The sequence below is a fragment of the Poecilia reticulata genome, chromosome 11 (genome assembly GCF_904066995.2).
Source record: "Poecilia reticulata chromosome 11, P_reticulata-male-v2, whole genome shotgun sequence".
NCBI classification, from domain to species: domain Eukaryota; kingdom Metazoa; phylum Chordata; class Actinopteri; order Cyprinodontiformes; family Poeciliidae; genus Poecilia; species Poecilia reticulata.
In genome coordinates this window covers 29,350,395-29,362,664 of record NC_088840.1, presented here as the reverse complement: position 1 = coordinate 29,362,664, position 12,270 = coordinate 29,350,395, and the positions used below count along the sequence as shown (strand labels likewise).

The 12,270-nt window shown below is 49.4% G+C and overlaps 2 protein-coding genes and 1 long non-coding RNA gene across 3 annotated transcripts; 2 read left to right on the top strand and 1 right to left on the bottom strand.

Moving 5' to 3' along the window:
- The first annotated feature begins 1,217 nt into the window (after nucleotides 1-1,217).
- On the top strand, nucleotides 1,218-9,043 carry slc52a2 (solute carrier family 52 member 2). Its single transcript, XM_008402438.3, has 4 exons — nucleotides 1,218-1,470; nucleotides 2,993-3,842; nucleotides 4,206-4,329; nucleotides 7,933-9,043. Exons 1-4 carry the CDS (start codon nucleotides 1,341-1,343, stop codon nucleotides 8,203-8,205), a joined length of 1,377 nt encoding a protein of 458 aa, XP_008400660.1. The 5' UTR covers nucleotides 1,218-1,340; the 3' UTR covers nucleotides 8,206-9,043.
- On the bottom strand, nucleotides 2,883-4,045 carry LOC145553576 (uncharacterized). Its single transcript, XR_014089611.1, has 2 exons — nucleotides 3,950-4,045; nucleotides 2,883-3,867 (listed from the first exon to the last, which is right to left on the bottom strand). It is a non-coding gene; the product is annotated as an uncharacterized LOC145553576 (long non-coding RNA).
- Nucleotides 9,044-9,193: 150 nt separating the features above from the next.
- slc52a3-2a (solute carrier family 52 member 3-2a) lies at nucleotides 9,194-12,037 on the top strand. The gene is made up of 4 exons (XM_008402439.3): nucleotides 9,194-9,370; nucleotides 9,994-10,994; nucleotides 11,470-11,593; nucleotides 11,663-12,037. Exons 2-4 carry the CDS (start codon nucleotides 10,006-10,008, stop codon nucleotides 11,870-11,872), a joined length of 1,323 nt encoding a protein of 440 aa, XP_008400661.1. The 5' UTR covers nucleotides 9,194-9,370; nucleotides 9,994-10,005; the 3' UTR covers nucleotides 11,873-12,037.
- Nucleotides 12,038-12,270: the final 233 nt, after the last annotated feature.

Sequence of the window (12,270 nt, the reverse complement as noted above, 5' to 3'; positions counted from 1 at the left end):
TTTTGTTTCGGTTTTCTTTACAACAATAAAATAAAAAGCTAGATATTTACAGGAAGTAAAGGTGAGTAATCATTGGGCAATGAAGGTCAAGAGCTTAAAGGAGTTTGTTTCTAACTTACTCTGCAGTTCGAACGGCAGCCATTTTGACAAGTAGATTGAGACGAGGATGGAAACAAGACGACTGGACAGACCTGTTGGAATCGTTTACAAGTTGCTGTAGGATCATTTTGGTGCCGTTGGGATCCGGTATGTGGTCCTGTTGGTTCTGCTGTGATCCACTCCTGCTTCACTGGAGTGGATCACAGCTGCAGGAAGTCTGGGCTCAGAGTAGAGCTGCTGCTCACGGAGGAGCCAGGCTAGGCCTTCAGGCCCCCCGGGAGGAAACCCAGAGGAAGACCAGGACGATGTTCCCCTTCTGGGAACGCCTCGGGATTCCTGGAGCAGCCGGACCAGGAGCCTGAGGGAAACCTGGGTCTCCCTGGCTGCTGACCTACGACCCCAGACTAAGAGGAAGATGACGGATGGAATCGATTAAAACGATATTCATATTTTTTCCTGAAATTCTGTATGGAATATTATATATTTTCTCATTTGATTAGGTAATTGCATCAAACCCCAAACTTTAACTAAACATGCTGAAATTGAAATGTTTGTTTGGATGTAAAATTTTAAAAGGACATAATAATAAATCTGGTTGTTTGTTCTGTTTGCCGTTGCTAATTAAAATAGTGTTAAAAGTTATTTGTCTACCATAGTTCCAACTTAGACTCTTACATGAAGGAAAAAGCCGGATTGTGTTCAGGAAACGTTTTTCTTCCCCTCTTTGCTCTGAAGCCGCTTCATGTTTGACCTTCGGCCCCATTTCCGTCCTAATCTGACCAGCTGTTGGTTTATTCAATGATTAATGTGTCTGATGCCTTCACTGCTGTAAGAAATGACAGATTATTTATGAATCAGGATGAATGATCCCCAGTTAGCAGAAATAATCATAACTGCGTTTCAGTTTGGTAATTTTTACATTAAGTTGCATTTTTGAGCTCATGTTTGATCGGAGTTTGAATACAAAACCATGTTTGTATATAAATTAAATAACTGTCAGTATTGCCGTGTCGGTGCTTCTGGAAGTAAAATGTTCCGAATATTAAAAGGTAAAGATGTAAAGTTTAAGGAAACTTCACGCCGATTATAAAAGTTCCGAGTGTCCGTGAAGGCAGCAGAAGGGCGGAAACGTTGCGCAACAGTCCACGGCTCATAGTAAGAGCCGTGGCGGCGTGTGGAGGAGCCCCGGAACCGCATCACCCCAGAGATCCGGTCCATTCCCCGCCGAGCCGAGCGGAACCATGCCGGGCAGTTGGTGGCGCGCCGCCGCGGTGAGCCACGGCCTGACGGCGCTGTTCGCCATGGGCTCCTGGGTCTCGGTCAACAGCCTGTGGGTGGAGCTGCCGGTGGTGGTCAGAGAGCTGCCCGAAGGTCAGTCCGCATCTCCGGAGGAAGCTCCTCCATTCCCGGTCCGCCTGACCCGGTTCTGTTCGCCAGTTTATCGCAACACAAAGTAACTTGATCATCACTTAAAGCGGTAATAAGTGACTCCGGTTCCGGTGTTGGGACTCAAACCTTTTCATCAGCTGATCACAGACTCATGTTTGTCATTAAACTGTTGTAGCTTAATGATGGTTTCGATCCATCGATCAGTTATTTCTGTTCTCTCCAAGCAGTCAAACATGATCAATCTTCAGTCTTCAGCCTCGTTGCAGGCTGAAGCTTCAGATGATGATCACATGTGGGGTTCCTCAAGGCTCTGCTCTTGGACCCCTTTCATTAACCATGAACCGGTTTTTTCACGTCCTCTGCCTCGGTGTTTCTCAACCCCTGGTCCTCGGTCCGCTCTGCGTGTTTCAGCTGCTTCCTTCAGAAGCAGGGGAACATCTAAAACATGCGGGCGGTGAGCTGGAGGACCGGGCTGGGAACGCTGCTCCAGACCACAGGATAACTATTCATACTGGGAACCGTCCGTATTGATGCCTGATAGAAAATATGTGTAGCAGTAAAAGTAACAGCAGCTCAAAGGTACATTATTACATTTACAGGTGAAAATAACATCTAGAATCTTATTTTATTTGCAAAGAAGCTTGAAAAACTGATCAGGTTTCTACTGCCTGACCAATATCTGGTTTTCTTTGACTTTAGATTTGATTATCCAGATTAGACCTGGAACAATTCATCAATTATTGAATTGTCAACTAGGGCTGAAACGATTCCTCGAGTGATTCGAGAACCTCGATTATTAAAATTCCTCGAGTAAAATGTTCCTGCCTCGAAGCTTCGTTAATTTATGTTTTATCATTTAGCGCCCCGTGTTTCAGCCGGAACATTATTTGCGTTGCGCGGAGCTCTGACTTCCGCCTCTGAGTTGTTGACGGAAGCTACGTGTTAGCGGCATAACGTCCAATCTTCAGGTTCGGCCCGCGGGGATTTTACTGATTGGTGATAATTCCGGGTTTTCATCGTTTTTGTGGGACCAATAAACATCCTTAAAATGACCGGCGCGATGCCGGGAGTTCGGCAGCCTTTCTGCTCCGGAGCTGCTGGTTGAACGGCGGGAAGAAGCTGAGGAGGATTTCTACAGGTGAGCGGAGAGACTGAACACGGCGGGCGGCTGAGGGTTGATGCTTACAGGGTCAGAGCAGCTTTACGGACGAACCGCACAATAAACTTATATCATCCCGTCTGAACAAACGGGAGGCGGAACATGGCTGGTAGATGAGTTTCTGAACGGAGGAGCCGTAAATATCCGTGTTGCTCCCCCGGACTACAAAACAGTAACTGGTAGGGAAGCTCAAAGGTGGAAAAAATAGACTGATGTTGATATCCGATAGTAACACTGGTGTTATGGAAGATTCACCAATATTTTATTTCATAATTGTTTTTATCCGACGTAGAACCGGGAGGCGTAGAACCGGGCGGTTCTGATCCGGTTCTTGTCTCCTTCCAGGCTGGAACCTTCCTGCGTACCTCTCGGTGCTCATCGCCTTTGGGAATCTGGGTCCCATCGCGGTGACGGTGGCGCACCACTGCGCTCCGGGTCGCCTGAACGACCGCGTGGCCATTCACTGCGTCCAGGCGCTGGCGGTGGTGGCGTCGGGGTTCCTGGCCCTTTTCTGGTCCCGCCAGGTGCCGATCGCAGGAGCGGAGCGGTCGCTGCCCTTCCTGCTGCTCAGCTTCGTCCTGGCTCTGGTCTGCTGCACCTCCACCGTCACCTTCCTGCCGTTCATGTTCCGCTATCCTCCAGAGTACATCCGCACGTTCTTCATCGGCCAGGGCTTCAGCGCCTTGTTCCCCTGCGTGGTGGCTTTGGGTCAGGGCGTCGGCAAGCTGGAGTGTAAAGCCGAGAACGACACGGTGAAGCCGGAGTACCTGGAGGAGAACTTTCCCGCCCAAAACTTCTTCTGGTTTCTGTTTGTGATGCTCGCCATCTCGGCCTTGAGCTTCGTGGCTTTGACACAAAGACGGGCCGAGTCCCAGCAGGAGAGGCCACCCCAAGAGTCCAACGGCGCCGAAGCGGCGAAGAGCGGAGAGGAGACGCACAGGCTGTACAACGGAGGAACGGCGGCGCCAGAGGACCCGGTCGGCCCGGAGCAGCCCGCTCCCAGGTTCTGGACGGGACGAAACGTCTACCTGCTGGCGCTGCTTGCCGCCTCCAACGCCCTCACCAACGGAGTGCTCCCGTCCGTCCAGAGCTTCTCCTGTCTGCCCTACAACAACATGACCTTTCACCTCTCTGTGGTCCTCGGCAACATCGCCAACCCCCTGGCTTGCTTCCTGGCCATGTTCGTGGTGCTGAGGTGAGACTGGAGGCGTGTCTGACCGCTAGAGGTGGAAAGAAATTCACAAAATGGTGTCAGGACTGAGTTCAGGGCCCCAAGAGGCTCAGAGGTCAAACAGTTGCGACCTTTGTGGAGACGATAGTCCAGGCCAGGCCACTTCCTGTCCGACTGCGCCCTCTCTGGCCCTACTTCCTGTGTAGCTCCAGCTGGGCAAAGGTCACACAATAACAATAAAGGATGTCAGGTTCTAGAAATGGAGTAAAAATGAGCAAAAAAATCTTAAACAGTTCTGGAGGGGAGGAACTAAAGGAACCTAAAGAGTGAGGGTTGGGTCAGGACTTTGGCAAAGAGCATGACCTTTGACCCTCTGATGTGTTTCAGGTCCTCTGTAGGTCTGGGCCTGGTGTCGCTGGCGGGGGCCATGTTTGCTGCGTACCTGCTGGCGCTGGCGGCGCTCAGCCCCTGCCCGCCGCTGCAGGCCAGCCTCACTGGGAAAGTCTTGGTGGTGAGTTTCCTCTGGAGGCTTTTATTTTGATAAGCCGGCTAGCAGAGTCAGCTGAAGCTCAGGGGCCTCATGCATAAAACGCTGCGCAGTTTTCACACTAAAACTTTGGTTTGGTGCAGAACAAATATCATAAAGACGCACCTGGCTGCTCACCTGTCCTTTATTAACCCTGATCAGCAGGAAACAGCAGCTGCTGCTCCGCCAAAATAAATACATATTAATGTCAGTTAGCATAAATACCTGGAAGTCTGTCGCCAGGTGAAGCAGTAACCATGGCGACGGCCTTGTTTGTATATTTTATTAAAAGTGCCTTGAGGGAACATAACGTCACCTCACAGAAATCAAAACATTTTAAAGGAACAAAATCCAAGTTAATAGAATAAACAGCAGCAAACCTTCAGCAGGGCAGACAGAGAGTCAGAGGGTCTCTGGGGGAAACTGGACGTTTGTTAGAGGCAGAATCATGTCAATAAGTTACAGAATAAAGAGGCTTCATGTCCATAAGGCTCATTCACAGAGCAGGAGGCTGCAGCTGGACCGGTACCGGTACCGCCCGGCTCCTGCTCCAAGTTGTGCTCAGACCCAGGAGGATCAGTCTGGATGAAGCTAATCAATCAAATTTTATTTGTATAGCACATTTCAGCAGCAAGGCATTTCAAAGTGCTTTACATAATTAAAATAAAAACAGAAATAAACAGTGAGAAAGAGAGAAATTTAAAAAATAAAAATAAAAAAAAAACAAACTCCCGTTGTCCTTTGCGGAATTTAACTATTTCATAGAGGACGCCGCCGTCCCACACAGAATTTAACTAACTTATAGTTAGAGGAGTCTGCCCTCCCGCGGACTTTAACTGGTTTTATTTTATTTTTATTTTATTTTAATTTTTTTCGTTTTTTATTTTTATTTTTTATTTTCCTCCCCATACATAAAAACATTAAAGACATAAAAACATGGAAGACATCAAAACCCGCACTGTAACCCTAATTTAGCCATAAGCAACTCTAAACAGGTGGGTTTTAAGTTGAGATTTAAAGGCTCTCAGTGTTTCAGCTGTTTTACAGTTTTCTGGAAGTTTGTTCCAAATCTGTGGTGCGTAGAAACTGAATGCTGCTTCTCCTCGTTTGGTTCTGGTTCTGGGGATGCAGAGCAGACCAGAACCAGACGATCTGAGGGGTCTAGACGGTTGGTACAGTAATAACAGATCTTTAATGTATTGTGGTGCTAAACCGTTCAGTGATTTATAAACTAACATCAGTATTTTAAAGTCTATTCTCTGAGCTACAGGGAGCCAGAGGAGGGACTTTAAACCTGGAGTTATTTGCTCTATCTTTCTGGTTCTAATCACCAATAAACCATCAGATCAATCTGATCAGTGATCAATCCTCCCTCTGGATCCTCCATCAGAGCCAAAGCTCCACAGGAAGCTGCTCACCTGGACCAGCTGCTGCTTCCTGTGGCTGCAGACGCACCTGGACCAGCTGAGATGATCAACCTGTTGGCTGTTCAACCAGCAGCTTGGAGTGAATCTGCTGATCAGCCTGTTTCCTCCTGTCAGTCAGGATGAAACGACCCACAGATGCATTTCATGGTCATGAGGGATTATTTACCTCCTACTGAGGTTTTCACACCTTTAGTTAGTTATTTACTGTTATTGTAGCTCATAGTCTGAGGATAAATGTGGCTCAGTTCACTGTTTAAACCAGTGGACCCCAACCCCCGGTCTGTGGACCGGTACCGGTCCGCGGACCAATTGGTACCGGGCCGCACAAGAAATAATGAAATATTTCCGTTTATGTATTATTTGAGTCTGGAGGATCTTTTATTTTGAAAATCCTTTAACCGGATTCTCTCGGTTACCACAAGCAGCAAAATGAGTCAGAAACAGATCAGATGTCTGGAAAGTTTCTCTGCAAAGAGGAAAAGGCCCAGAGAAGAGACAGGAGGATGGATTCATCCCGGACCGGTAGGTGAGTCCCACATTACAAGCCGCTCTGCGTAACATGCGGCGACCGGCTGCTAATGAGGCAATGAAGCTTCAAGCTGCTTCACCACGTAGAGAACAAGCAGGCTGTGGATATAAGCAACACTTCAGGTGTTATTGTCTCCCATCACCCCCTGATGGGACCGTCTGGTTGCAGAGAAACAAGCTCAGGGCTCCGTTAGTCAGTATCGTGAGTTAAAATGTTCACGAAAGTAAAATTTTAGTTTTTGTGGCACATCTGTATCTTATTTTGAAGGGATATTTAAACGTTACCATAGCGACCAGAGTCAGAGCGTTTGGGTCAAGAGGAGATGAGTAGAGCTTGTGAGTCTTAAGTCTGGTTTATAAGAAAGATTTCAGAATGTCGGCCGATTCTCCAAACCTCTGTGACCACAGAGCTGATAAAAGTCCAACAGGTTCGATCGGTTCGTGTGTCCAAGGCAGGAGCAACACGAACCGATTCCAGTCAGAACATCCCGATTCCAGAGGATAATCCAGTAAAACCCCCAACATGGCGGGAAATTAGAATAACCAACACGGATGACGATGTAGAAGCAACAGTGATAGTTTGTGGAATCATTTGAATAAAAGACGTAACAAAAAGAAAAGGAGGTGGATAAAAGACGACGGAGCAGCCGCTCTATTTGCTGCTCTATGATTTGGAGGTGAATGTTTTTTCATAGTTAACATTTTTAACTGAATAAACATAATAATGACCTTTAGATTCAATAATGAACATTTCCACATATCATCTCCGATATGTCAGCTGTTTGGGATTCCCCTCTGTTCTCACCGCGCTTTCTGATTGGCTGCCGTCACATTCAGCAGGTTTTATTCTCGTTCCCAGTCAGGAAAAACCCACAGGATGAGATAAAAGGACCAAGACAACCAAACTGGGTACATTCAGGATGTGGATATTTACACAAACCTTGACGTAAAGTTGATTTTTATACATGTCGACTTGTGTGTAAAACATGGGGCTCAGTTTTTATGTGGCCGCGCCGCTTTGTGCATGAGGCGCCTGATGTGAGACTTTAGTTAAACCCAAACGCTCAGAACCAGAACCACTTCTTGTTCTTGGCTAAATATGATGAGAACATGTCACCTTTATTTTGAAAGTCTGGACTTTCACTTGATTGCCAGTTTAATTAAATCCAATCAGTCAGCATTTAATTGGTTGCCATGGCGATTCATTCATTCCTCATGGAGCAACGATAGAAATACGAGTTGGATCAGAACAACTCCGGTTCCGGTTTCTCCAGAACCAATCAGAACCAGAGCTACTGGGAGTGAATGAGAGTGGGCGTGTCTCTCTGCTCTCTGATTGGTCAGAAACCAGGAAGTCCTCCAGCAGATGCGTTGGGTGGAGATGCGGTTAAAACCCGGAAGGTTCTGGATGTTCCGGGTCCGGATGTTGGTTCTGATGCAAAAGATGACTGAATTGAAAAATTTTAGCATTTAAAAGTTTTTAGAAAAAGTTTATTCCAACCACAGCCGATCAATAGAAGTCAATAAAACAGTTTTACTGCGAGGAAATCCTGTTTCTGTTGCTAAGCAACCCAGAGGAAACATGGCCGCCCCCTGCCATGCCTCACCGGCTGCGTGTGTGCGCCCCCTGCAGGTGGGCTCCTGGATCCTGTTCACCGGCCTGTTCTCCTACCTGAAGGCGTCGGTCGGCGCGCTGCTGCACGGCGCCGGGCGCGGCGCGCTGCTGTGGGCCGGCGTGGCCATCCAGGCCGGATCCCTGCTGGGCGCGCTGGCCATGTTCCCCCTGGTCAACGTCTACCAGCTGTTCGCGCGCGCCCACGACTGCGTGGACGTCTGCAGCAACAGGACTGCAGCTCCTCCAGCAGGGGGCGCAGCTGGTCCTGCGCTCCGGACGGTTCTGGACTGACGGCAGCGGGAGGAAGGCCGCCTGCTGCTGACCTTCCACTTTTCTTTCTGTTGGAACATTTTACTGAAATTGTTTTGATGTTTTGGGAATGAGATCTGATTCCCGGCTGTTTGGGACCAAAACTCACTTCCTGTTTCTGTGACCTGCTGACAGACAGAAGCAGCCGATGCCAGATGCTCAGACTAAGGCTTGACCTTAGGCCTGACCTTAGGCCTGCCACCGGTCAGAAACCCAAATCAGGGACGCCCACCACGGCGAGTCGCCCGTAGTGAGCAGCCGTTCAGACATACAGCATCCAAAGTCAGATCATATCTTCACATGTTTAATTAAGCAAAGTGTAAAATGTATCTGGTGAACTGATCATAACACCTGATTTAATATTCAAAATGTGTCCTCAGACAGCCAAACGTGTAAGTTATGGGAAAATTCTGGTTTTGTAAAGAATATTACTAAATATTTATATAAATAAGGAGATGGGGGGGGGGCAGCCCTACTTGACCCCCAAAGGTTTTAAAGAGACCATCCTGTTTAGTCCTGCTAACAATAAAGCAACAACTTGGTGAAATCTGGGTTTTTATTTTAAATGTTAGTTTTTTTTCTTTTTTTTTACAGTTTTGGTTTCTGCTGTTGTCTTTATCCTCCAGTAATCGATCGATCATTAATTGATTAGTTTGGAGGGTAAAGCTGACGGCCTCCTCCATAAATCAGCTAAATTATAACATTTTTGTTCTTTTGGAATAAACTTCAGCCATGATGCAGGTTTTCCTTTGAGTTCAGAGAAAAACTCAAAACCTTAAGATTTTCTGACATGCAATGAAAATAAATGGTTTTTATTTGGTATTGTTGGCATTTTCCATATTATCCCAACATTTGCTGATAAGTAGGAATGTTTTGTAGACTGGCCTTTTCCACAAAGCTGTTAAAACGTGACTTTCCACTGAGCAACATGCAGCTGAGGCCGTTCGCCTCTTGATCCGCTTCTGCAGAATTAGCTGAATTCTGCAGATTCTCTACGAAGCGACGAGACGAATCTGCTGCCCTGCAGGGGGAATCGGCCAATCAGGACCGGGCTTTCTGCAGGACCCCCACCCCCAGCAGCGCTTACACCCGGGGCCTCCTGCCGGTTATTATTGCTCAGGACTTTGGCTCCTTCCTCCAGCAGCAGGTGAGTCTGAGGCAGATCGTCTCCATCCACAGGTTTAGAATCTCATCAACATTCAACAGATTTGAGCTCCTAACATAGAAGCTGATTTACATTTGACTTCTATGATGATCTACATGCGTTAAAAGTTTCTGGACATGTTTTGGAGTGTTTTCCGTTTAGACTGCGTGTTGCTCAGCGTTTCCAAACCAACAACCTGTGAACATTAACAGATGGGAATGATTCACGCAGCTGGATGGGTCCGTTCCTCACGGCGACACATTAATCTGGACTCAGTTTGATCTGTTTTCTCCTGCTGCACATAAAACTTTGACATCTGACATGTAAATAAAATGTTTTCTGCATCATTTTAAGTTGAGCGCAGAAAATCTGACCCAGATTTACTGAAAGTCTGAATATGAATGAATGATGATGACTGCAGTCGGTCCCAATGCATTATTTCAAATTTAGCATTGATAAAGTTTTCACTAATCAATTATCTGACTGTAAGTACATTAGTCATATCAGCTAATATGACTGAATATGAACCTTTTTACTGACAACTCTTGTATGAAATCAACGCCTTTAACTAGACCAGAACTGTCCCGGTCTCTGACTGAGCCTGCTGTCTGGGCGTCTCCCCGCAGGACGCCTCCGCCATGGCCGTGCTCACCCACCTGCTGGCCGTCCTCTTCGGGATGGGCTCCTGGGTCTCCATCAATGGCCTATGGGTGGAGCTTCCTGTCATCGTCCCGCAGGTCCCAGAGGGATGGTACCTGCCCTCCTACCTGTCCGTCCTCATCCAGGCGGCCAACGTCGGGCCGCTCGTCGTCACCCTGATGCACCGCCTCCGGCCCGGCGTCCTCAACGAGGCGGCGGTCATCTACGTGATCGTGGCGGTGGGCGCCGTGGCCAGCTTCCTGCTGGCTTTCTTCTGGAAGGAGACGGCGGTGGTGGCCGGCGCCCCCCGCAGCCTGGCTCTGCTGGTTCTGACCTTCTTCCTGGCGGCTGTGGACTGCACTTCCTCCGTCACCTTCCTGCCCTTCATGATGCGCCTCCAGCCGCACTTCCTCACCTCCTACTTCATCGGGGAGGGGCTGAGCGGCCTGCTGCCGGCCCTGGCGGCTCTGGTCCAGGGCGTCGGCTTGGTGCGCTGCGTCAACAGCAGCCAGTCCCTAAACCACAGCAGCTACGGAGCCGGACGCCTGGAGGCTCGGTACCAGCCCTCCAACTTCTCCGCCGAGGTCTTCTTCTTCTTCCTCAGCGCCATGATGCTGGTGAGCTTGGCAGCGTTCCTGCTGCTGGACCTCCACCCGGCCGTGGCTCGGCAGCAGCCCGACCCGCGCTACTCCGCCAGGTCCAGGGAGAGCAGCCGGCAGAGGGCCGAGCAGAGGCCCATGATGGACCCCTTCAGGCCCCAGAACCACAAACCCAGACGCAGCTTGGGTTCCAGCTCCTGCAGCCAGAAGCAGCTGGTCTTCATCTTCGTGGTTCTGGGTTGGGTCAACGCCCTGAGCAACACGGTCCTGCCGTCCGTCCAGTCCTACTCCTGCCTGCCCTACGGGAACGGCGCCTATCACCTGTCAGCCGCGCTGGCCGCCGTGTCCAACCCGCTGGCCGGCTTCGTCGCCATGTTCGTGTCCATCAGGTCAGCCAGGAACAAATACCTGATCAATAATCAAATATCCGTTCAATCATTTTCTTCTCTCAGGACTAAAATGAGAAAAAGGTTCTACTGGACTTCATCAAGTCCAGAGCAGCTCAGAGCGCCTCACACTCCTTCACATGCTGATGGTAGAGCTACTAGACGGTAGCCACAGCTAGACAGTCTGACAGAGACCGTGCACCAGCGCCCCCTGCTGGGCGCTCTGACCTGCAGCAGGTAAGGCGGGTCAAAGACACGATGACAGAGTGGCGATCGAACCGGCAACCGGCCAAGAGGCGAAGTCCTGCCACCGCTGCTGCCATCGCTCCAAAACCTGAAACTTCATCCAGAATGACGTCAGGAGGAGTTTTGGTTTTTCCTCATCGACTTCCTGCCTTGATGGATTCAACATCACGGGTGTAAAATTCTGACATGTTCTGGTTCTGGATGTTCCTGACAGCTGCTTGTGGTTCTGCAGGTCGCTGGTGTTCCTGGGCTTCCTGACGGTTCTGGGAACCGGGATCGGGTCGTACATAATGCTGATGGCGGTGCTGAGTCCCTGCCCCCTGCTGGTCAACGACGGTGCTGGCGCCGCCATCATGGTGGGTCCAGGAGATTCTGATGGGTCCAGATGGTTCTGGTGGTTCTGATGCTGACCTTCCTCTGTCCAGGTGCTCGCCTGGATCCTCTTCATCTTCTCTCTGTCCTACGTGAAGGTCATCATTGGGGTGATCCTGCGGGATGAAGGTCACAGCGCCCTCGTGTGGTGCGGGGCGGTGGTGCAGCTCGGCTCCCTGCTGGGAGCCGTCACCATGTTCCCTCTGGTCAGCGTCTACGGCCTGTTCTCCTCCGGGGACCCATGCGGCACCAGCTGCCCCTGAGGGACCCATGAGGGTTCCCCAATAAATCAGGAAGCTTTAAATGTGGCACTCGGTTTTAGATGTTTTGCTCTTTAGTTTTATTAAATCTGCACATTTGTCATAATTTTGTTTTCATTTATTTCATTTCATTGTTTGCTTTGACAATAAAAATCTCCAGGAATCTTCTCACCGAGTCGCTGTCTAAACTTTTCTTTCAGTTTCTTCATTGCATCTCTAACCCACCATGTAGGGCCACAGCCTGCGTGGGCCCCACCACCATATGGGACCCATCTGGTCTGCCCACCCCGGCCTGCTGGCGTGAACAGCTGCTGGTCCTGAATCTGGCGGCCACCGGATGTAGCGGAGCAGCTTGACGGCCGGAGGCGCAGACGGTCCGGAAGGCCTTCCTCTTGACCGGA